The 25,574-nt window shown below is 44.5% G+C and overlaps 1 protein-coding gene across 1 annotated transcript; it reads right to left on the bottom strand.

Moving 5' to 3' along the window:
- Window positions 1-9,876: 9,876 nt before the first annotated feature.
- Window positions 9,877-12,055, bottom strand: DRD1 (dopamine receptor D1). The gene is given in 3 exon segments (XM_054389126.1): window positions 9,877-11,240; window positions 11,942-11,957; window positions 11,960-12,055. Coding segments are annotated over 3 exon segments (1,476 nt in total).
- Between the last annotated feature and the right edge of the window lie 13,519 nt (window positions 12,056-25,574).

The raw sequence follows: 25,574 nt of genomic DNA, 5'->3' as shown, positions 1-25,574 counted from the left end.
TGCTTCTGCATTTCTCTCCTGGAAACATCTTTTGCATTAATCCAGAAACACATCAGTTGCCCAGTTTCTCATAAGCATGTACCCTGCTTTCTGCGTGTTTTAGGATGCATCAGAAATTAAGTTGCTGCTCATCTGGCACTGTCTCCTTCCCTAAACTTGCTGATTAGAAAGTGCTCCCAGGCGAAGTGAGGATTGCCTGAGCCTTGTTTCTAATCTTGTTCCAAGTGACACAGATAGCCAGGTTAACCAGAGCAACTCCAGAGAGATCCCACACAGCAGAGCTGTGAACCTGCTGCACATGTATGGGGAGAATAGGCATGAGAAAGAGAACATTTTATTGCTTAGCTTTTGCTTAACTCTTTGTTTTCCTGTAAACATGATAATTTTATGTGACTATATCAGGCAATTCATTAATTCTTTGCAATGGATCCTCTTTCTGGATGCTGACTAGGTAGCTTTTGCAATCAGAAAAGCTTTGTGATGGGAAACCTTTCTCAGCAAGGTAACTTTGTGAGAAACTGCAACCCAGAACAGTGAGAAGCCCCAGGTGGTGGCAAGAGCTGACAACCAGGACCTAAAATCACCACCAAGATTTGCTGCCCTTTCTCATGCAAGTAGCCCAATACCTCTGATTCCATTTCCCATGGAGAAAGCAAAGCACAATACTCCTTGTGCTTCCTAATGACTCTGCACAACGGTTGGCAGCAGTCCACGGTCCAGAAAGGTTTCTTTTGTGAGGTAACCCAAGGCAAGAATTTCTCTCTTATCTAGAGCACACTGGATAGTCATGCAAAAAAATAATCTCTAATCCTTTTCCCAAATTTTTTTGCAATTGTCATCTTATCTTGTCTTCATAGGGATGACTGAAAGGAATCTCAGATGTCCAAGAATCAAATGTTTATTTCCACTCCACAGCAAGTGGTGGGGATGTTGTTTTGGGAATTTTAGGAGTGGGGTTTCAGTATTAAATCTGTTCTGTGAAGGCTGCACAGTTAATCCTAAATCTTTTCTGCCATTAGGGAGTTCACAGCATGACTGGGATGAAAGAAAACTGTGCTGAAGGTTTGTGTCCATGCCTGGACACACATTTCCTCCAGTTGTAAACATTGGGTTTGATTAGAAAATTGTTCTTGCACTAATTCTAGACACACAATACAGAATTCCTACTTGGCATCTGAAATCTGAGGAAGGTCAGAGGACAGTCAGAAGTATATTTTTCTGGTTTAATGAAAAAATATTATTTGTTGTATTTTTCTCTATCCTCCTTGGAAGCATATGTTTTACTTTGAGGCACTGACTGCAGTTATGCATCACATGGGAGTCCAGTGGTAGAGAACAGCACTTACAGCATTAAAAATGCATTCTCCGTGTATCAAACCAAAAAAGTGTGCCTCTTGGCAGCGCTGGTGGCCTAATTTTGGCTGCAGAATGAATAAAATCGAGGCTTCCACTGAAATTCTAGCATGAGTTCCTGCTGTAGCTCCTGAGCTGCAGGCAGGGAGATAAGATGAGGAGGTAATTTGGGCAGCCTTTGGGGAGACAAGGCTGCCAGTCTCCCTCCATCAGCCATACAGAAAGCACCATGCTTAGGCAGCACTTGCTGAGGGCTCCATGGTCAGTTGCAAGTGAGTCTGTGGGATGGGATGAGTAGTATTTGTCTCCTGAAATCACTATGTTATTCTAAAATGAAGCCATCCCAGCCAGCTTCGACTGTCTCTGTCCACTGACAAAGTGCTCACTTGCCCAGGCAGTCCCATGAGTGTCAGCAGCAGTGGTCACAGCAATGATTTCTTGCCAAAGATGGAGAGCTGAGCTGGCCCTTGAGCTCCACTGATGGGAGGCACCATAGAGCAATTGCTTTGGCAACACCCCCTCTATCAGTCATCACATACCAGATGTGTGGGTGGGAATGTCTCCATCTACTCAAAATGGAGCACGCAGGATTAGCTGACCCTGCCCCCAGAAATTGTTCCTTGAGGGGCTGTTAGGGGAGATGCTTTGGTTTTTTAAAGGACAGCCTGATTTCAGAAAGGAACAGAGGAAGCAGAAGTCGTTTGGCCCAGCGTGGGGCACCGTGTGATGGCTGCAATGAAGACAAATCAGGGAGTGTTGCAATGACGCCCTTGCAGCAAAACTAGTGGCAGCATACCCTGAACCCACACATCCAGGACTGCTGTGGCAACAGCAGGGATGGCTCCTCCAAAACTGAAAAACAATAATGACATGAAAGTAGCACTAAAACCTCCTTGTGCATGTTCCTCTCATTTCTCTTTCCCCCTGAGACAGATGTGATAGATTGGAACAAACTGAAATTAAATAACACCACAACCCATGTCTCAGTAACAAACAGTAACTGTGTCCTTCCTGACATCCCAAGTAAAGGACTGTATGGTCATCACAGGAATCTGGCTTGAATAGCACTAAAATCATAATATTTAAGTATGTCTTGGCACTGTGAATATTTCCAGCTGAGCCTGTGGTGAGTAGGGTTGGTCCCATGAAGTAGGATGGGTCCCATGAAGCCTATTCACTCATGTAGCCTTTTTGAACAGGTTTCCCATGCACTGCACTGGACACACAGGTTGTGACTGTGCACTGTGTGTCAGTCTTGAGCAAGGGAATGTGGTAAAACAAAATAAAATAGCATAGCACAGAAGCTTTTCTATTTTGAGGAAAAGTGCATTTTCTCCTCCTCTATCCCACCCCATGCATCCCTCTGCAGCACTTCAGCTGCACTGCAAAACCCAGAGACTTTTAGTGGTGACTCTTTCCTACATTTAATTTTGAGCACGGCCAGCAAATGGGGGTGAAGAGGAATCACCAGGCACTTTGAAAAAGAAAGTGACTGAAATATTGAACACTCCACTGATTGCAGTCCACGGCGTGCGAAGTGCTTCTTTGGTGGTGCTGTTGTCAGAGCAGCAGACTGGAGCCAGCTACTGCAGGAGACTGGTCCAACTCTGGGATTCACCCCTTGCCAGGTCAGCACAGTTCCAGTGCAGTCACTCTGGTCTACATCTGTGTCAAGGAGGTTGGGATCCAGCCCTTCACTGATGGTTTGGTTTTTTTCCCCTAGGTGTCAAGATTAAAACCTATATGTTCTGTTTGCTTTTATCGTGCAGCTGGGTCTGCACTCACATTACATGTAGGAGATGTGTGTGTTTGTGCATTAGAGCTGAGTAAATACTGCAAAATAAAATCAATCACTGAAAATGGGGGTTGAGCTGGGAAGGGCAGATACCTGGTTGTACTTGAGGGGCACTTTTTCAGGGGTCAAATCTACTGTCACTCTCAAAAGAGTGTGAGCTCATCTGGTTTTTTTGCCTTTTCTTCAAGGACATCTCAATCAATACACTGGCTGAGGCTCTCCACTTCAAGAAGTGCATTGTTCACCTCAGGGCTGTAGAGTTGAGGTCCTGACAGACAAGCTGCATGGGACACTGCATTCATGCACTTGTGCGTGTGCAGGGGATGTGAAAAGGAGCAGAGTCCAGCTTGGCTGTCGTTACACCAGTACTGGCTGTAAAAAACTGTTCACTGTATCAGTTCAAATCACTTTCCTACACTTTCCTTATTCTAATAAGTAAAGAAAAAAGAGGCAGACAGTAGAAAACATGCATAAAAGCCAGGGAAGGGGGAAGAAGGAGATTGCCCCTTCTGAAAAGCCTTAAGACAGATAGGGAAGGAATTCATGTACTCTAGTCTGGGAATGAAAATGCCACTTAGAGAGATGAAAGTTCCTCTAGGTCCTGACCAGGACTTCATCCTTACAGTTTGTTGAGATTCCCAGTTAAAGGCTAGTTAATGACACTTATTATGATAGAAGCTATCTTCACATACTTGTTTAATTAATTTTTTTAGATATAGTCAATATTGTACAATGACGAAATAGCACAAGGAGAATTCCTGAATGTCTGCATGTCACTGCTTACACTGTTTGCTGCTAGCAAATGTTTTCAGTCATGCTACATGCTATCACAAAGCTACCCACTGCTATGTTTTATCCTCTCAAGAAACAAAGAAATACGGCTGGAAGTTTCTGCATTAAACTCTACTCATCAGAAACTGTCCTCTTATTTTGAAGAATATTATATGTGAATAAATGCATGAAAATGTTCTACTTTACAAGGATCGTAATGCTACTTAATTAAAATGTTGCCGAGAAGTTAACTATTATAATATCAAAATCTTACTCACTTAGAAAACTCTGGTTTTCTTTAAGACCTAAGTCTCACTTTGGAGAAAATTAATTCAAACTATTTACAAGTAACTTAGGAAAAATATTAAAATGGATACCAACTTGAAAAGTGACATTTTTGCTCAAAAAGCAATTTCCAAATGTTCAAAAGCAACCATTCCCAGGGGTGATCCTCTCACTGTTGTCGCAACAGACCTGATGGGATCCAGAGTTTCAACAGGCATCAGGAGACTGGAGGAACTGCTGGAGTAGAGTCTGTTCCATGAGAACACAAATTAGTATCAAACTTTAATTAAACCACAGAAGAGCAAATAGAATGAAATTTACAACTTTGAAATCATTATGGAAATAGTTATAAAAGCCTTAGAAAACTAGAAAGTTTAAAAGTACATAGCAGCAGCATTGTCTTTTTTTTTCACTTGAAAGGACCTGTTACTGAGCAACTCCAAAGTGAATTTTTGCAGATTTCTGAAGGTTTCACCTCACACATGCACTCTCAAACAACAGAGCGTAATGAAGTCTAACTACCTGCCCTTCCATCCATCTCTGGCTTCCCAGGATCTCTGCAGGGAAGCAGGGGCAGAGGTTTCCTCAGTGCCAGCATCCCCAGTGCTGCTCCCCTGCAGTCACCCCAAAACCTAGAGTATCCCTTTGGTCCCAACATTGTCTTCCTGGGTGAAATTAATGCCATCGGGAAGGTCAGAAACAAAAGCAATGCTGTTGACCACAATCACATTATTTCGGTGCACAACCTGGAGCCGAGGTCTGTGGTTGCTGCTCTGTGTGACTGGTAGCAGCTTTGCACCACCCTGTCAGTACCATTCATCGCTGCTCCCTGCACAGGCACTGAGGAAACTCCTTCACAAAAAACTGGTGGGAATGTCCCTTCTGGAAAGGGGAAGGAACAGCCTGGCAGGACCAAAAGGAAAACGCAATCAAACTAGAAAAGCAATGGACATCAGCACAGAACAGCCAGCAGCCTTCTCCTGTATCACTGCCCAGAGTTTTTTTCTAGAAATAGAATAAAAACAGGCACAGCAAAAAAATTACCTTTTCATTCTGAACGTAACTATAAAGACAACCAGAAAGAAAATAGCCATCGGATACTGGATTTACACACTCAGCCTTAAAACTACATTTGTAGAAAAATGCTTCCAGTGGTGCTTTGGAAAGATCAGTGCCTGACTGGGGAGGGCAGCAGGGGCTCTGCAGATCCATCTGGGAAGGTTTGAGTTCACAAGTGTGTCCCTAACATTGAGATTTGGCATGGGGGAGGAGCACCACTGTGCACACTCAGTATCTGTCTGTGGGGTTTGGGGAACCAGAAAGACAGCCCAGACCCACTTGCAAAGAGGGGATCTATAATAGTAGCTGGTTTGAGGCTCATTCAGCCCACTGCTACTTCAACAGAACATTTTACTTTATATGTTTCACTCTTTTAAAAGTTAAGAAGCAGACACTTTTCCCTTCTCTCTATGTTATATTCAGTGTTTGGCCATATACGTGGTATCATCAGGAGCATATTCTGTTATCATTATATCAAAGAACCAAAACATTTACTGGAATAATCTGTCTCAAGATAGTAACCAAAGCAGGTTTTTGAAATTTCAACCAGATCTGGGTGCTTTTGAAAATGATTGATTTGGGGGGAAAAAAAATCCAGGACTAGATCCAAATAACTGTGTTATTACAGCTGTACATCAGCAAAGGCATTTACTCTTTTACTCTCTATCTTTTCTAAGCTTTGCTGTTAGAAACCCAAATCAGCATAAAATGCTTGTCAAGAGAAGAGAGAAATGTATTCAGATATAATCTAGTGATTATGGTTCACTCACTGCAAACAGCTCCTTCATCAAGGCCATCAGGTGAATTATTAACCTCTTCCATCCACAGATAGAAAAATACCTTCAGTGACGAGGAAGCAATGCCAGAAAAGAGATTTCAGGGATTATTTGCGAGCACATAGGAAAGGCACACAGCAAGGCTCCCTCTGTAGCAGAAAATACAGGGGGTAAGGGAGGCAGAAAAGTGCTTGGTGCCACATGGAACTGACAAGGTGACCATCCTGATAGGAGCAGTGACATCCTGGTGTTCTGGTACCTCTGTAGCAAGAAAAACGTTCCTGGGGAAGTGTTTCCCCGAAGTGAACCATCTAAAAGGTGACGTTGTTGCAAATGAACTTCTGCTGCTCTCTTCCTCGGGAACAGCAGGGAGGCTGCTGCCGTCTGCTAGCACAGAGCGGTAAGCACTCCTCACAGGTTACTCTCAGGGTTACTATGACCAAACCTCACCAGTTAACCTCGTGTTATCACCACGGGTCTGGCATGTCTCCAGCCCCTAGGGTTCACCCTGACATTGGTGTGACCAGTCGTTTCAGCAGAGCACTGGTTTCGAGCAGATGGGGAGCAGGCACAGAACAGGTAAAACAACTTCTGAGCGATTAACTCAACACATAAATAGAACTGCAGTTAGCAGGCACACACTGCTGCCCCTTCTAGTCAGCCCTGGTACTGGTCTCCAGACTCTGAAACAGGTAAGAGAGGCATTTCTGGGGACGGGGGCTTCTGGCTGTGCTGGGGGGCAGGAGTCTACTCTGCACTTTCTCCCAGGCAAAGGCTTATTTCGGCCAGTGAAGCCAAACAAGGTGACAGGATGACTCTGGTAGTGGTGGGAGGAAAAGTAGAAAGGACAGGTAAAGAAATCTGTGGTAGGAAGGCTGGAAAATGAAGGAGTAAATGGTGTATGTTGATAAATAAGGATCAAGGCAAAATCACAGTATTTTGAAAAGCATGTAAGGGAAAGGAATCAGAAGCAAAAACTAGTTTAAATAGAATGAGAGATAAAACAGTCACTTCCATCCAAGTGTCTTCCTGGCCCTACCTTGAGCAGGGAGCCAGTCATACCAAATGGAAGTGAAGTACCCAGCAGCAACAGCCAGCAGCACTTCACCAGACCCTACAGAGTCCCCTGAAAAATCGGGTCTGTCTTCAAGGAGGGACAGCTGCTGGTCACATTAAAGCAACCACTTGTTTCAGAATACAAATCATCCTCACATAAACCAATACAAACCCAGCAGCTTGCTTTACATGATCTCCTTGAGTCATGTTTTGTATTTTGCTATTGTATCAGTGTGTTGGGAGGTTTGAGAATAAAAACTCTTGAAGGTACCTGTAAGCAGCCACAGAAAATCATCTTTAACCTGTGTACTTTTTAAGAAGTAAATTAATCACTCAAATGTACAGCTCAGATACCAGGTCCAATTCCAGCTGCTGAACAGGCAGAAGTGACCAGATTTTTTTTTTTTTGCTTGTTTTTTCATTTCGGAATGAATCTGCTCAGAGAGAGAAAAACAAAGCAGAGGGCTGCCATGAACAGAGGGATAATGCTGCACCTCAGCTGCAAGCCACCATCACCTCACTTCTGAGATTATTCACTTTGTTCCCAAAAAACCACATGAGCAGTGAGGCTGTATCAGACTTTGAAAAGTGCTGCACAGACTGAAAAATGAGAAAAAATAAGAAGGAAAAAATAAAAACAAAACCATGCTACAAAGCAAGTTCACTACTCTGTTACACAAGGCAAAAAAAAATCATTGAAACAAGAGCCACCAGTAGGTCGAACTTTACACATTTTAACCACTTATATTAAAGCAGAGTGTGGCTGCTTCCAAACTGCATTTACTGCTTTAAAATCCTGGTTTAGAGCTCAGAGGTCTCTCAGCAGAGAGGACTTTCTGCTTCTAATAAAAATTCCCATCTGCCTCACGGGTGTGATCCCAAATAAGGGCAAATGGAAAAAAGAGGAACAGTCCTTGCCTTTAACACGATCAGTACAACTGCCAAAACCCAGCATGTATTTAATAAATGAAATGTAGATTGTTTTATTTGACCTTCTGTTCACAAAATAATTTTATTATATGTATGAAAGCAGCATACAGGCAATAAAATTATGAAAACATTCACAATACATAAATACACAGACCTGATGCAGGATGTATATAGTTCATTAGACTTCATTTTTTTCCCTCTCAGTTCTCTTTTCCTTACAACACATTTCTTTAACATACGTAATGAAAAAGTTGCTCCAAAGGGTATTTTCTCCCACTCAGAAAACAAACAGCTTTCTTTGAATGCTGCTGAATATTAACATCCAATGATTGTGATGCTAACGTTCACTGATTGCTTTTGGCATTACCAAGGGAAAGCAGCAGGGAAGGACAAGGGGAAAGTAGCAGGTTTTTTGAATTAAACATTGGCAACTTTTTTGGAGCTCACAGGATGGTTTTCAGGTGGGGGGCTGCAGTTCCATCCACATTTAGAAATGTCTTAATCCAAAATGGTTATGAGGCACTATTCCATATTGAGCCGACTAACAACACAGTAATTACTAAAATGTAACATCCTCCTGGTTGCCAAAGTAAAGCACTCACTTTGGAACTCTGACTGTGATACAGTAGCAGACAGACAGCATGATCCTAGTGGCACTGCAGTAATACAGATGATAACGAGGTTTGGCATGTTTACTACCATTATAACCAATTGTGTTTGTTCAGAAAAGATATCCAAGACTCAAAATAAGAAAAGTCTGAGAAAGCTGTTTATCTTACATAAATACAAAATATTATATACTAAGAATTGTTATCTAAGAAGCTTGTCTTCTCAAATTGGATTCTTCTTAAGGTTGTAGTCATATTTAAGGTATTTACAGATCCACAAACTTGACATTCTAGCAAAGTCTTTGTAACATGAAACTTCTTAAAAATAAATAGCAGCAATTTCTTTTATTTCTGTAAGGGAAGAGAACTCATAACTCAGTCAACGCTGGTCCTATCTTTTGAAAGAAATCTCACTTGGAAAAAAAAAAAGCCCAAAAGCAAACAAACTCCCCAAAGCATCAGTTTTGTTGATTCCTTCATTTCTTGCTGAGCTTCTTAACATTCCTTCATTCCCCTCACTGGCACTCCAGACTATCAGAGCTTGTAATAAAGTGCTGACTGGTTGACTGGTCAAAACGCAGTTATGACACTCCAAAAATATCCCATTATTCAGACATCTTCAATAACATAAATAAAGCTAGATCTGTTATAACATATGAAAAACATCAATTTAAAACAATAAATAAATAAAACCAGTATCAACATGTTACTTCCCAGAGCTTTAAAAATAGCCATTCTCATTATAAGGCTCAATTATTTGTCAGAAATAATTTTAAGAAGGCATCTACCTACCTTTACAATCCCTCGGCCTTTAATCAGAACCTATTACCACCCACTATCACAAGACACAGCAACCTTTTAACTTTTAGTAAACATTAATTTTTAAATACTTAACATTTCTTTTGCCTCATTTTAAGCTAGAAATTGGTTTCTCTGGGTAGAGAAGAAACAATACTGTATCTGTATTTGTATATTTTCCTCAGTAGGAACAGTAAAGCTTCTTATTTTTTCTTTTTTAGCCAATTTTCAGTATCCTTTTCTGTTTATTGTTTAAAACGTTAAACTTGCTTTAAGTGCCAGCAAGATTAGTTCTGGGCTCAATGTAAATGATTTCTCCCTAGAATTTAGTTTCTCAACAAAAAATCTTGTGGTTTTTTGTTGGGCTTGTTTTTTGGTTTTGTTTTTTTAAGGGGGGAAATATTACAATAGACACTGTTAGGTTTTGCTAGGCAAACTTTACTGTTCAGGTTTTATGCTGTCCATTTTGTGTAATGGGATTAATCTTCTCTAATGAAACATCAGTTTCATAATCCAAGATACCCGACAGTGCTGGAGACATTTTCTCCAAGGTCTTAGACAGTTCACCCTCTTCTTCCTTTTTGAGAGGTTCTTCTTCTGGACAGATGATTGCATGTGGAATCAGATAAACCAGATTAGACTCTTTGGGGCTGGATCCTTTGGGCTCATGTTGGCTCGAAAAAACAACTGCTCCATTATTGTTAATACTAACAGTCTCGATAGCATTGCCGGACATAGGGCAGAGCCTGTAGCATCCTAGCAGGGTCGAAAATGCCTTGCGGAAATCAGCATTGAAGGCATAAATGATGGGGTTGAGGGAAGAATTAGCCCATCCAAACCAAACAAAAACATCAAAGGTGGTAGAATCAATGCAGAAAGCTTCTGCTCCCTTGGATGGTTGGGTAGGCTCACAAAAGGGAATCATGCAGTTCAATACAAAAAATGGCAACCAGCAGCACACAAACACCCCCATGATCACTGACAAAGTCTTTAAAACCTTTGTTTCCCTCTTGAAGGACATTTTGAAGTTGCTCTCTGGTTGCTGGCAGTCCATACTGCTTCTGTTGCCACTCGTGTTCTGGCAGTTCTTGGCATGCACTGCTGCTCTCTCCAAAGCTGAGATGCGTCGTATTTGCTTTTGAGCAATTCTGTATATCCTTGTGTAAGTCACTATCATGATGGCCACAGGTATATAGAAGCTAATTAGAGAAGAGGAGATAGCATACATCCTGTTCAGGCTAGAATCACAGTTGTCCGTGCTTACACTTTCTACGCTGGCATTTAGGTCCAAAAAGCTTGTGGTTGTAGCCTTGTGCCAGTTCAGCTGCACAGGGATGAAGGAAATCAAAACAGACAAAGTCCACGCCACGCTGATCATGATGAAGGCTGCCTTGGGGGTCATTTTCCTCTCGTACCTAAATGGGCTGGAGATGGCCCAGTATCTGTCCACACTAATGACACAGAGATTTAAGATGGAGGCTGTTGAACACATAATATCAAAGGCCACCCAGATGTTGCAAAATGAACCAAAAGGCCAGAAACCAGCTATCTCAGCCACAGCTTTCCAAGGCATGACCAAAACTGCCACTAGGAGGTCTGACACGGCCAAGGAGATGACAAAGAAGTTGGTCACCTTGGACCTGAGGTGGCGAAACCTAATGACAGCTGCGCAGACTAGCGTGTTTCCAAGCAGCGTGGAGAGGATCAGCAGTGATAGGAAGCAGCCTGTGAGGATCCGAAAGGAAGAGTCCCTTTCCACCAGCAACCCTTCCCCATCCATAGTGGTGTCGTTCCAAGTCATAGTTTCTCCTGAGGGAAAATCATATCATGATTTTCATGATGACATCAGCTCCTTTCCTTGCAGGGATCAGACAATCATTAATTACTCATCACCAAACCGACCAAAGGCCCTTTCTTATGGTCCCTTCACTCCCAGATGGACTTCACACACTTTGAATCATCCTGAGCAACACTGAAAGCTCTATGAGCAGAAACTGAAAATGCACAAATACAGTTCACATCGCAGACTGTTTTTTTAAGTAATCCCTTCAGAAACGCACTGCACCACCCCAGCATGAAGTAGCCTAATTCAGACAGCTCACCTGCAAACGTTCTGCTGCTGTCCTCTGCAAACACACCCCACAGACAGGAAAGCAATCACTTCTCCATGCTTGCATATATTCCCACTTAAATAGGCTATTGATCGAGTGTTTCCTGTGTCCATTGCACTAGCCCTTCATATTTACTGAAGTGTACTACACACAAGGTGCTTTTTCTCTAGGTTCCTAAATGTCTCACTCCATCCTTCTGCCTCGGTACACTCCTGTTACAAAATGTATCAGTTCTCTGTTCCTGGGTAGTGTCAGAAAGAAAATCTTCACTTTGTTTCAAACTGGTTTACACTTCTGGGACAAAGAAAATAAACATACAGTACGTGTGTTTAAGAGGTTTTCAGTAAGAAGTAGCTCAGGTTATTTAGTTTTAGTTAAACGAGAAATGCTGGCTCCTACCTTTCACCTCTGATTCTTGTTTTGCTCTGGGACACAGGGCCGTCTCTCTTCCTCTTTTAGTTTTGGAATTGCATAGCAAATCTTATGTACAAAACCACCACAGAAACACTGCATCGCATCGGGTGGTTTTCTCCCTGAAAGTGCAGATTGGCAGAGGAAAAGGAAAAACGGGAGCCAGCAGTCTGACCATCGGGAGTTAGTTTTCAAGGGAGCAGCAGGTCTGTATTGTCAGACGGTGTGTGACAGACCCCACCAGCGTGTGCCCAGCTACCTCCATCCCACGGCCCCTGCTGATCATCCTGCAAACTTTGTCGGCCGGATCAGTCCCAGTCGCACTTTGTACATCCTGTCAAAGTGGCACATCACGGCAAAACATCCCAGACAGAAGGCACGGTATTCCCAACACTGGCAGGAGCCAAATACCAGTTCCTTCTTCTGTAGCTCACTGGAAGAAGAAAGAAGAGCAAGAGGAGGAGAAGGACTTGAGTACCCACGCCGGCGGTGCCCCCACTGGGTTCCTTCTCCAGCGGGGACAATTCGCTTCAACACTCTTCTGCCAGATTATAGGTCTCCATATCTACCCCGGAATAATCCCACCTCCAGCTCAGCGGGGCTGCGCTCCAAGGATCGGCTCCAGCTTTTACCATGATTTTTCCTCTCAGAACGGCGCGGACAGAGGCAGCTCCTTAGGCTCTCCCACAGCCTGCCCCGGGCCGCGTATCCCCGATACCGGCGGGTCCGGGCAGTGAAGCATTTCTTCTGCCCGGGGCAGAGCTCGGCAGCATCGCCCCTCCAGCAAAGGTCTATCTGCCTGGCGTCACCTTCCTAAAGGATTAAGACAAGGAAAAGACAGGCATGGAGGCAGGCGGCAGGCAAATAGCAACCCCCTTTCGCCTCCTCTAACATCATCGGTCAGGCGCAGCTTCCTCTGGGCAGCCTCTCCCGGTTTTTCTGCCTTCCTGAGTGATAAGGTCCCCGGGGCAAAAGGCAAAGCCGGGCTCCTGGAGCCGTTGTACTGTAGTTCAGCACAAACGGGATTACTTTGCCCAGTCCTGAGATCCGGGACGCCTGGCGCTGCGCGATGCGAGCCAGCCGAGTTCAGTTAATGGATGCGGAAAGTAAGTACCGGCGCCAACTCCGGGCTGGGCGATGCTGGGGGCGGGCTGCAGGTCAAAGCACCTGCGGCTTCCCCAGCCCCGGGGGCACGCTCGGGAAGGTGGGGGCAGCCGGGACCCTTCCCGGTATGGCGGGGAAGGAAGGGGCGGCAGCGCTGCGGTGTTGACGGGCGCGGGGCGGACCGGGCTGGCGGGGGCTGCAGCCGGGGCAGCGCTCCGCTCCGCGCCGCCTCCCGCTCCGCTCCCGGCGCAGCCGCGGCCGCCGGGCTCCCTCTCCTGGGCGGCCGCAGCCCCGCGCCCTTCCGCGCCGCCCCGCGGAGGCGGCAGCCGGGACACGGGGCAGCCCCGAAAGGCAGGGCTGTGTCAGGAGCTCCGCGTCCCTCCCGCCCCTGCCCGGCCCAGCCCCGCCAGTAGACAGCCCCGGGTGCGTGACACAGGGCAAAAGGGCATCACTGTCCCTGCAGGAAATGAACGGAGTGATGCCCAAATTCCAGGTTCCAAGGTTTGGTGGCTGCTTGCAGCCTCGCGTCCTATCTAACTTGGTGGGATATCAGGTACGGGGACAGCAAACGAAAAGCTGGCCCCGGCTCATTGGGGCCGCTGAAGCCCCAGGGCGGGCACCCCCAGTGGGAGATGAAACTGGTTTCTTGTCTAGTGCCATGAACTGCCGTCTTTGCACCCAACAACCTGCCACTGTCTTCAAACCTTGTTTTCTCCTTTTCAAAAATCCTTAAGGTTCGGTAGTAAACACCCAAAACAGAGAGGTTACATCTCAAACCCGTCCTGTCTCCAAAAGGGTTTTTTTCTTTCTTACCTTAGACACTACAGTCAAGGAAAGAAGAACATGCTGATTTGCAAGTTACTACTTTTGCATAAGAATTTTACTCAAAAAAAAAAAAAAAAACAGAAAATGAAAATAAAAGACATCAAGAGAAGATTAAAAGCCTCTTAGAAGAACAAATAAGCTAAGTTGTCAAGATAATTTTGTGGGGTTCAGCATTAGTGAAGTTTCTTTAGTGCCATCTATAATTTTTCATAATGTCAATTAAAGCAGATAGAGTGCCACTCTAACCTTGACTAACTTAAACACTTGTTTTCCTTTCCCTCTCTTTCTCTTTTCTTCTTTTTGATTGCTTCGCAGCTAGTTCTCATTCCCCTTTCTTGTTATCCTGTCCTTTAATCATTGCTCATCCCCAGAGGAGGGTGAAAACAGACAAGAAAATTAATCCTCTACTGTTCAGTAGTAGAGATCTCTAATGAAACTTACTGTGAACGGTTTTGTTGTGGTTTTTTTTCTTCTATTTTCAAGATTTTTTTTTCTTTTGTCTCCTGTTCTTAAAGCACAAAACAGGTGATATTTACTGCACGACAATTATCCTCTGAAAACATAGCACATTCCTGATTTTTACCAGGAATCCTGGGCTGAGGGGGAACATTCCCTGAGTAAGAAGTCACTGAGCATGCTGGATTTCATTTGTAACAGTTTCTAGAGGCTCCCCTCAAATGCCTTTCTACCACAGCTATCCTGGCTTATTCCAGGAGAAATCACAAATCCAGAGGACACAAACAGCAACAATTCTTGATGTGTACTGGTGGGAAGCACTGAGGTACACATTGCAGAGAAGAGAGCAGTCTGCTCTCAGTCATCTGCTTACCAGCTCATTGAGTGAAGTCTTCAGTTAAGTTTGCAAGGGAGTGCTCCTTCCTGGGGAAGAGGTCGACTGCACTGCTGGAATACCCTAATGCTGCTCGTATGGGCTTTAAACTTTCGTTTCGATCTGACCTTAAACAAAAAGACTGTTAGCTTTCTGTTCACAGAAGCCTGTAAGGCTGTCACCCTCCTTAACTGTTTGGCAATTCAAGTACCTGTTTGAGAAGCCAGAGAGTTGCTGGTCTCATCACTAAGTCTACGTGATCAGCTCCTGGATGAATGTGAGGTTTGGCTCAACTGAGACTTTGCTGTCAGAGCAATGCCCCTCAAACAGCTACGCAGTGTTCAAACACCAGTGTTTCACACAGAGAAACCTGCTGCTCTCATTTGTCATTTCAGCTAATTTGAAAGCTTTAAAAACTTTCATGATTTAATAGTCGTAGCGAAGTGAGGAACAGAAGTGAAATCCAGTAAACCCCTTTTATTAATTAGGTAAATTTAGAGGTGGGATTAGGCAGCTGGTTGCCATTACTCTGGGAGCCAGTTACACAAAGTACAGGGTGAATTTTCCTTTCACTGCTCTCTGGCTAATCTGCCTCTGGCCAGTGCAAGAAGGATCAACTCCTGTCCAGGTTAGGACTTGCCTAAAACTGCCAGCAACAGGGCAACAGTGCAGGCGTTTCCTGGAGATTCAGAAACACGCACAGAGTTTGCTTCATTCTCCCTAGGTACCCACATAAAACAGCTGCTTAATTTTATTTAGTGCTGTTCAGTCACTAGAAACGGATGTTGGAATCAAGGTGACGCCTAGCAAAGGAAAGCTTCTGTGCCTCTGTCATCACCCAGTGAAACACCTGCACCTTTCACTGAAAGGGTTATCAAACATTGGAATAGTCTGCACAGGGAAGTGGTGGAGTCACCACCCCTGGGGTATTCAGGAGGCATGTGGACCTGGTGCTTAGGGACATTGTTCACTGTTGACCCTTTGGTACTGGGTAGAAGGCTGGACTGGATGATCTTCGAGGTCTCTTCCAACCAGATAGATTCTGTGATTCTGTCAGGAGACTCCAGTTGGAGAAAGCCTTATTTGGTCCACATGAAAATTTAAAAATATAAATACCAAGTGGCACTTTGATCCAAGTGATCTTCATTCAAATAGTAATTAGCTACTGGAGGACCAAGTAAGAGTTGAACAAAGTGCAGGTCCTGCATTCAGAAGAATGTGCTTTAAGGTCCTGCATTCAGGTAAATGTGCTTTAATCTACAAAGAAGCACACATAATAGAGCTGAAGAAAGGCACTTGAATGTACAAAATAATGATAGGGTATGTGGATACAACTTGTACTCACGTCAGTCTTGGGGTGACTTTTTGAGTCTAAATGCATAGGATTTATTAAACATGAAATCAGCTGAGGCATGTTAGCAGAAATAATGTCTAAAAGAGCTGTCAGGTTTCTAAATAACTGGTGTTACTAATAAGCCAAGATAACTTTAGCCTCAGTGTAACCTTGTGGGAAAAATCAAGGGTTCCTGGAAATTGAACAACAGCTATGAACTCTCATAAGGTCAGTGAAGCACACTGATTAAATTGACATTATCATGTTGGGCGGTCCACTGGGAAAACTGCAGTAGTAAGTACAAAAATGCAGAGCAAAGAGCAGCAGCATAAAAAACTATTAATTTGCTGCTAAAACCCCCAAACATCTTCAAGAATCTGAAGTTTATTCTTGAATGATAAAGATCCACCAGCAGGGAGAAAGATCAGTGAAAGAAATTGCTTGTAGTCCCCAAACATTGACAATAAGAGGCCCTGGATATTAAGTGTGGTCGCTTTTTCGTGGATTTGGGGTTTGGTTTTGTTTGGTTTGGGGTTTTGTTTTTGGTTTGTTTTTTTTTTTGGCTGTAGGTTATATGTACGTCCATCTGCAGATAGACCTTAGAGTCTGGGGGATTCAGTAGGAATTATTTCAAAAGCACCTCACTGCCCTGGTGAATGTTGGCTTTTGAACCATTTCCAACAGCAACCTGTGCATGGAAGCATCCCTGGGTATCAGATCAGTGGTGAAGTATGTGCAGGAGTCTGCACACTGACAGGGAAAAGGAAAATTTGAAAAGCCCAAACAGAAACATCATGTATGAAAGGTTGAATCTAAATGCCTTGTTTCAGGCTGCTAATTAAGGCAGTGGCAGAGTTGGGCACAATTGGTGATGCAAGGAGGATACAAATGGGAAAAATTTGGGCAGTGCTTATGGTTCCTGGGATCCAGAGCTCATGCACTGGCTGCAGGGTGCTCACTAGGCAGGACCAGGCACCACTGCTCCTCTGACACCTCTTCTTCCTGGTTCATTGATGCTGGACTGTTAGAGCACAGTCCCAGTCCCGGCCAGGAAAGCCCACCTCCATCCCCAACCACAATGGAGGAAGCCTGCAAAAAGGGGTTCTGCTCTGTGAGAGAGCAGACAGCAGATTTCCAAAAAGCAGCCTCGTGTCTTCAGGGCTCTGCAGGAGCGGGGCAAACCGTCATCTGGATGTTTGTAAGGGGAAAGGAGCAGCATTCCCTGCTGCTCGTACAGGCTCTACTCAGACTCCACTCCCCATTCCCTCCCTCACTGGTAATCCCTCTCTACATTTGCAGCACAAACCCAGAGCAAAGCTGGTTGGTTTCAGCCTAAAACCCCCAGATTTTACAACAAAATCTCTCTCTTCGGAAAGAAGAGGAAGATGGGGGGGGAATGTCCCACCTGTGTCCAGGAATCCAAGCAGAAACCATCATCTAAACAGTCCCCAGCCTCCTGCCACACAGGAGCCACGGGTAATTTACACTTGGTGCAATGCTGCCAATAACCCTGTTATTTAATTGGCAGAGCTTATGCAGTGACTGTTTATGGGGATTTTCCAGTTCCACTCACTCCCACAGGACCAGAGAAAGCAAAGTTTTCCATGATGAACACTTGGAGTAACCTTTCCTCTCACAGCTTGACCTGCTCCGTCAAACCAAAGGCCATTACTGGAACTTAAACTGCCCTAGAAATTGTGCAAGCAGGAAAGCCCAAATGTCTCCCCTTCTCTTTCTGGGATTTCTATCTGCCACAGATACAGGGTAGGAGAGGGATTACTGCCCTGCCAACACTTTCCCCTCCAGAGTGAGTAGAGAGCCAAACTGCAGAGGATGATGAGAATAAATTAGAGCTGAGAGGAGAGCTCTAAGGAAAGAAAAAAAGCTTCCTCTGACTGCCTCATCCCTGCGGCATGGCAGATCAGTGCCAGGAAATCCACAGCAAACCAAGAACCCCTCTTTAGAACTCAACCTAAACCAAAAGATACAAAATATCTCAATTCCTGAACATTTCACTGACAAAAACAGAAGCTCAGTGTACTGCTGAATCTTATGTTCTAAACTATGTACATAAAAACACTACACAATCGATTGCAGAGGACTTACCATATGAAATAACACATCAACTAGTCAGCCAACACAAAATGCAGACTGGGCCACTGCCTTTCAATTCATGCTTTATTTGCATATGCCTTTATTATTATTATTATTATTATTATTATTATTATTATTATTATTATTATTATTATTATTATTATTATTATTATTATTATTATTATTATTTTAATACTGTACAGCCTGCATTTTTTCTTTCACTTCATACTGGATGGACATTTTAAGCCCCCAGAAAAACTGAGGTTACATATATGAATCAAAAGAAAAGTCACAGAAAAAAAAATCACAGCACTTCTAATGTTAAAGATGGCTTTGATATATTAATTAGTACCTCAGAAATGAAATAAAGCCAGTGATACAGAATGATTCATTAGAATGAAATTAATCTGAGAAATAATTAATTCTGAGTGGATGGATAAAAAGAATACAAATATATATATATATTAGCAGCAAAACTCTTTACAGATGAGTGTGACAGTGATTTCTAGCAACAATGGATGAGCCTGCACATAATACAATTTTCTTAGCAGATGGCTTGGTAGGTGGCACTCTCCCCTCCTAAGCCAGTGTTACAGATTTATTCCTGAGCTGTGTGCCAGCATGAAGTGGATGCTTCTCAATATTCCACCCCAGCCCCTGATTGATGAGTGAAGAAGAACTGGAGACTTTACCAGCAGTTTTTTGTGGTTTTCTGGTACAGGACATGTGAAAAGGCAGAGTGTGCTTGGTACGTACAGAAGCCCATTTCCCCCAAAGGTTAGCAGAGAGTGATAGTTTGCTCTACAGTTGCTTGTTAAGTCCTTATCTTGCATTTCCATTGTGGTCAGGCCCCACAGCCCTTTCATCCACACACTACAAATCCTTGAATTAAAGATAATTTAACTGATACTTACCAAAAAAAAAAAATAGAAGCTGACACTGCACAGAGCACCACTTCTTGCTGGTAGTGAAGACCGACAGAAGCATTTTGCTTCTGCCCCACAGTGAGCCACAGGATCAGGTAGCTCTGCTGGTGAAACCCAGCTAGGGCTCTCTGCAAAGGGAACAGCTCTGTGGTGCTCACGCAGGAGCCCTGCAGGTCCAGTTATGGTAGACCCTGCTGCCATTGCGATGTTGCAGCTGTACCAACTCAGCGTCTCACCTTCAGGTTTTGGAATTAAATTGTTCTTGGAGGCAAGATGTTAGTTGTGAAAGTCCTCACCAAATCGCACAGTCTGGACTTGACAGTAGTCAGAAACCCTCCACCAAGATAAATAAAGCACTAGAAGAACATTCTAAACAAAAATCCACACCAAGGTCTAAACTTTGGACTGCTTCCCTCCTCCTGCCATAACTTTTGTTTCAATTTTTTAAAATCTCAGTGATCTGACTGGGCTACTTCAAACTATGACACGATCCCAAATCCACTTTCACCCTCGCCCGTCTGGATCTGCTTTCCTGCTCCAGCCTCTCTGTCCATTTCGTCACATCAGGCAGAACTGCTTCATCCAAGCAGGAAACATCTCCCTCTTTGCAGCCTGCCTCAATGCCCTTGACTGTTCCTTGCCCTGTGTTGTAAAGAGTTGTTGCTGTGACAGTCTCTGTCAGTACTTTCCCAGGCTGGAAATGTTCCCTGAGGCTCATCATCCATTTATCAAAATCTGTCTCAAGGTCAGGAGCCTTCCAAGTCCACAAGTCATCCTGGTGCCTCCCACCCTTACCACAAAGCTCAACTGCCCAGGGCTGGCCTTTGTGCACCCTGGGGCTCAGCTCCACCAACACAGATACTCAGTCTCTCTTCATCAGTCCATCAAACCAGTCCTCTCCATTTAGGAGAGCTTAAAATTTGGGGTGTCTTCTAGATACAAGCTAAATTTTGGGAAAGGCTATGGGATCTGATCCTATCTACTTTGTGGTTTCCCCCACACTTCACAGTGGTTGATTTTTTTCCTGTGCTTTTCTCAGCACTACTTCCTCAGAGCTTCCCCCAGGTCTTTCGGTACTGCAGGATATGCAATTCAACCAGGATTTTTCCATTGCTTTCTTGCATTTTTCTACATCTTCTTAAGAATTTCACATGTCTTTCTAGGATTTTTCTAGTGATTTCTGGGAATGTCCCCCCCAGCTTTCAGAAATTCCATCACTCTTCCTAGGATACCTGCCCATTGCTTTCCAAGTATTTCTTTCACCTTACTAGGAACTTACATTTGCTTTCTAGGAATGTCCAACTGCTGTCAACAAATTTCTAACACCCTTCTAGAAATTCCCTAGTAATTGTATACTGTTTATAATAACTCCTCTCTACTTTCCAGGCATTCCCTTCTGCTCTTTAGAAGTTTCCCACATCTTTCTAGGAAATGCGCATTTCTTCCTAGGATTCCGCTCTTGCTTTATAGTAACTCTTCCTGGCCTCATAGGAAATTCCTTACAGCTTTCTAGGAATTTGTAGCCAACTTTCTCAGAATTAATATTCTGCCTTCTTGGAATTTCCCCACAGCTTTCTAGAAATTCTATTCTGCTTTCTAGGAATTTCACACAGTTTTCCAGGAGTTTCCTGTAGCTTTCCTGGAATTTCACATAATTTTCTAAACATTTTCTGTACTTTCCCAGGAATTTCGTGCTGCTGTGAATCTCTTGGTGCTCTCTAGGCATTTCTATCAGCTTTCCAGGTATACCTATCATGCTGTGATGTGGCCTCAAGTGTTGTTCCATGTTGTTTGTGCTGTTGTATGCTATCTCATGCTGTGGTATGCTGCGTGCTATTCCAAGTCATCCTGTGGTGTTTTGTTTTGTCGTATGTTGTGCTGTCACATCTTGCACTCACCTGTTTGCTTGTGCTGCTGCATTCCTTCCCATGTTGTGGTGGCATACTCATGTGTGTCATCTTCCACTTCTTGGTGCTGTCAGAGATTATCTAATGCCATCTTTTGTTGCTGTAGGCATAAACATTTGAGAGTGCATATTTTTAATTGCTATTTTCAAAAGCCATTGAAAAGACTTGGGAGATGAAATTATTAGGACTTAGTGATATCTGGTTTCCAGAAGATGATGAAGTTTGTGAGATCCTGTGGCTGTTCCCTGTGCCCCATGGGATGGTGCTATGCCTCCTCTTGCCCCCCTGCTACATCCACTGTTGCATATTGGCATCCCAAATCAGTCTGCAGCTGGCACAGATGCTTCAGGGCATGAACAATCCCACATTTATAAAATAGCCACATCATAGAGGAAATTACTTCCTAAGCTCCTTGAAAGCCTAGTTTATCCCTTTAAATGTAACTTTGTGTTGCTTCTAAATGCATACTGGCTTTTCATGTTCATTCTCTTCTAGTCTTATCTGATATCACTATGCATCTAGATAAATAGGAAAATTGGATATGCATCAGTTGAGCTTGGCACAATATAGCATGAGTAATCCAAAATTGGGTTCAAATGTTGCAGAGGGAGCCAAAACCTTTAGCTGATTTGTAAGTAATCCTCTATCATCTTGTGTAAGTGTCTCATTACAATTTATATTGCCAAAAAGTGTAGTGTTACTTGTCTGTTGGACCCAGTTTCCCTAGATAATAGTTTATTCATTATCAGACTGGGAAAACTGGGTGGTGGCTTTTGATATACTGACACAGATCACAGAAATACCCAGCACATTTACAGAAACAATCGTTGCACTTATGAGCACTCCTCAGACTGAACTGACATCCCTTCCAGTCTGGGGTTTGGACAAAATCAGCATACAGTAAGCCAGTACACCATAGGAAATGCTGTGTGTACATCGTTCACCTCACCCAGTATGCTGTTCCTCACAGCAAAACCCAGAGCAAAGCCTTCACAGGCACCTCCCACCAAGTGCTAATGAATAGTTCCCAGAAATGTTGCAGGTTTCTTCTGCCAAACCCCTGATAACAGCCAGCTTGGTGCCAAGGCCAGTTCCTAACACCAGTTTCCAGAGCCAGCAGCTGAATACACTCCAGTTCCTTGCACTGTACCTTCAGGGCCGTCACCACACATCATTTCCCACCTGCACCAGAGCTACCCTTTTCATGGAGCAGAAATGCCTCGACACGTCCCATGCTTGCTTTTACTCTCGTTGACTTTGGTTTGTGATCCAGGGTTGTGGAAAACCCGGTCCTGCAGTGCCACTTACTGGACATTTATGTTAACAAAAGGAGTGTGAAGCAGCTCTTCATTTTCCCCAGTTGATTCCCAGTGCCAATTTGAAATGGTTTACAAAAAAAAAAAAAAAATATATATATATATATAGCATTAATGCCCAATGTAAATATTATGAATACAGAAAAGTTTGAGGAAAGCAAATACAATAAAGCTCATTTCTTAGATAAGGCAGTAATTGTAGAGGAAGAGAAATCCTCCTTTTCCCTAGAGAAGAATTTGTCCTGTAACAGTCCAGGAATTCTTCCAGGCAGAAACAAGCAGACGGTAAAATTAATCCCTAGTTCAACAAATGCACGAGACTCAATGTGCATCTGGAGGTTTGCAGGAGTTTAATATATTCCTTGGAATTCCTGAAAGGAATGCTTCAGTGGGAGCCCTACAGCTTATTTGATAAATCCAGGCACAGTCTCTAGGCATATGCTTTCTATATGTACCATTAGTACTTGCACTGTAATTTAAACAGCAAGATGATACACTCTGCATGAACCTGTAAGAAAACACACACTTCAGCTTACAAATGAGGCACAGACCAAGCTACACGGATTGACAGCATGGACCACTGGATCTGTCAGTGGTCATGGAGACTGGAACCCGCCCGACATAATTAAAAAGCACTAAAGACACTATCAGTACAGTACACAAATTATGAATAAATTTTGTTGTGCAAGAAAAATGCAGTGCAAGGTATCAGTTCTGGATTTTACTCTTTCATGATGGAATCTCACCTGGTATGTTTGCACATATAATCATCCCATATACATCTGTATGACCTAAGTTGTAGAGCCACAGAGGAAAGAGATAGCTGGACATCCCGGATTTAACATGTCTGTGTCGGAATTAAAGTTGAATCTTAACTTTTCATTGAAAATCATAATCTGAGTAGGCTAATTAAAAGCTGAAAACAAACTCCAGCCTGCATAATTTTTTATTTTTTTAATCCTGTGTTTTCACAGAAATTGAGTTTTAACAGCAAAGATTTCACCAGTAAGTGTATCTCCATAAACATTTAATACTTGGCTAGAATTCTGGCTTTTTAATATAAAATTGCCTTTTAGCATCCTCCAGCAAGCAGGGACAGAGAGGTCAGATCTTGCCAGCCCCATATTCAAAATGTGTTACGTGTGGGATCACTCTACATGCACTTCTGCCATCCCTTCAGGGATGAGCAGCATTGTTACAAAGGGCATCTTAGCCGACTTTAGAGTTGGGATGGGTTATAGTCAATAACTGCAATCAGCCTCTGTGTTGGCATGTTATTCTGGTCCACCAAGGCGGTGAAGTAGCACTGTTCGCAGGCTGTAAATGGGACACAGTACAATTGTATCTGAAAACATTTTTCCCCATTCTCAGAAGACACAGCAGCAGTTAGGAGATAAGCCTAGCTTATGTGTTGCTAACTTGTAACGCTATCAGACTTAAGCATTGATCTATGAAACCTGTTTTAGGAATCCCCTTTGTGCATTGGTCACCATGTACACCATGAAGTTGGGCTAGAGAAAGGATAATCGAGTATCCCTACTATTTAGTATCCCTACTATTGAAACCATCACAAATGTTTTCAAACCTAACCTCAAACGAAGAAGCTACTGGATGCTGCCAAGATAAAATATGAACTGCTCGTAATTACTAGAAAGAAATAAATGCTCCCAAACCCACTCTCAGCCCTCCAGTAAAATCAGGGATCTATGGTCGACAATTTTAAGGCACCATACATAAGAAAGTTCTCATCAGCTGGAATGGATTTCATAGGAATGCATTGCTGTACTTTATTCTCGTTTTAAGACCCAAGAGTAAACTGGTTTTGTAAGAGTTCTTTCACTGATCTCCCACATTTTTCCCGCCACTGGTTTTCTGCAATCCGTATTAAAGCAGGAATAACGAGAAGGAGCGAGCAGCAGGAATCTAGTCTCGCTGTCCCAGCTGTAGGCCATTGGCTGTCTTGCTCCTGACGCTGCCCTCGCCGTTTGCTGATGATCCGTCTGTCCCCAGCTCCAGCATCACGACCCTTTCAGTAACTCCAGAAATAATTCTGGGCCTGAGCTGCCTCCACAACCTGAAGGGCGCCTGGCGAAGGCACCGCCGCTCCCGGGTCCGCCCTGCCCCGTCAAACGCGGCTCCGGGGACCACCGGATCAGCCCGGGCACCTTCGAGCCAGAAGGCGTGAGCGGAGGAGCGGGCAAGCCTCCAACGACCTCACCGCCCAGTGTCTGCCTACCCGCTCGGCCCGGCCCGGCCCTGCCCCGCCGGGGCGGAGCGAAGCGGAGCGGGGCGGCACGATCGCCTTCCCCGGCCCCTCGCCCGCGGCACCGAGCGAGCCTCTTCCGGGCAGCGGGGCGAGGGGCAGCGCGGAGCGGGAAAGCCGTGGTGAGTACCGGGGCTGGGACCCGCGGGCCGGTGTCCCTGTGGGTCTGTGCCTCGGGATGGGATGCGGACGGAAGAGCCAGCGCCGGGTCCTCTTAGTACCGCACCGGTGCTCTCCGCGGGGGCCCAGCCCCGCGGATCACTCCTGTCGCCTCCACAGGGGCCAAGCCCTGTATGTCACCTTCGTCCCCTTCGCGGGGGCACAGCCCCGCATGTCACCCCCATAGACTCTCCACCGGGGGGCAGACCCATCTGTCACCCCGATTACCCCCGCGGAGGCCCTGATCCGCTTGTCACCCGTGTCCTCTCCACTGGGCCCAGATGCACGTGTCACTCCTGTCTCTTCCATAGGGACCCGAACCAGCTTGTCGCGCCTGTTCCCTCCCCAGCGGGGTCCAAGCCCCGTACGTCACCCTGTGGGAGGAAAGCAGATGTCCCAGAGGGTCACCCCTCTCCTGTTCAGGTGCTGCAGGGCGCTTTCAGTGCTGCTCCGGGAACCACCCGGAGACAGGTGGCTAAGGGCTACCGCTTCCCTCCTCTCCCACCTCCTCCCTGCACACATAACAGCTCCCCACTTCCCCACCCACTCCCCAAATCTTCTCTGACCATGGGCTGTGTGACAAAGGGTGGTGTATGGCAGTGGCACTGATCCCAGGCCTGCAGGAAACAAGCCCCCCAGCAGCAGGATTGTCCTTTCCGGAGGAGAAACGCACTGAATAGATTGAAGGTCAGGCACTTGGCAGACAGAGGCAGGGATTTTGAGTAGCGGGGTGGGGGTGGGGGGTGGGGGTTAATTATTTATTTAATTATACTTACTGTGATTGTAATGAGTTTTGGGAGAGTGAGGAAAGGATGTGTAAAGACAGGCGAATTGCACCAATGTGCAGTTAAAAAATGCAGGAAAA

Source organism: Indicator indicator, chromosome 18 (genome assembly GCF_027791375.1).
Source record: "Indicator indicator isolate 239-I01 chromosome 18, UM_Iind_1.1, whole genome shotgun sequence".
Taxonomy (NCBI): Eukaryota; Metazoa; Chordata; class Aves; order Piciformes; family Indicatoridae; genus Indicator; species Indicator indicator.
The sequence above is the reverse complement of the archived record's forward strand: the minus strand, read 5'-3'. Positions and strand labels throughout refer to the sequence as shown.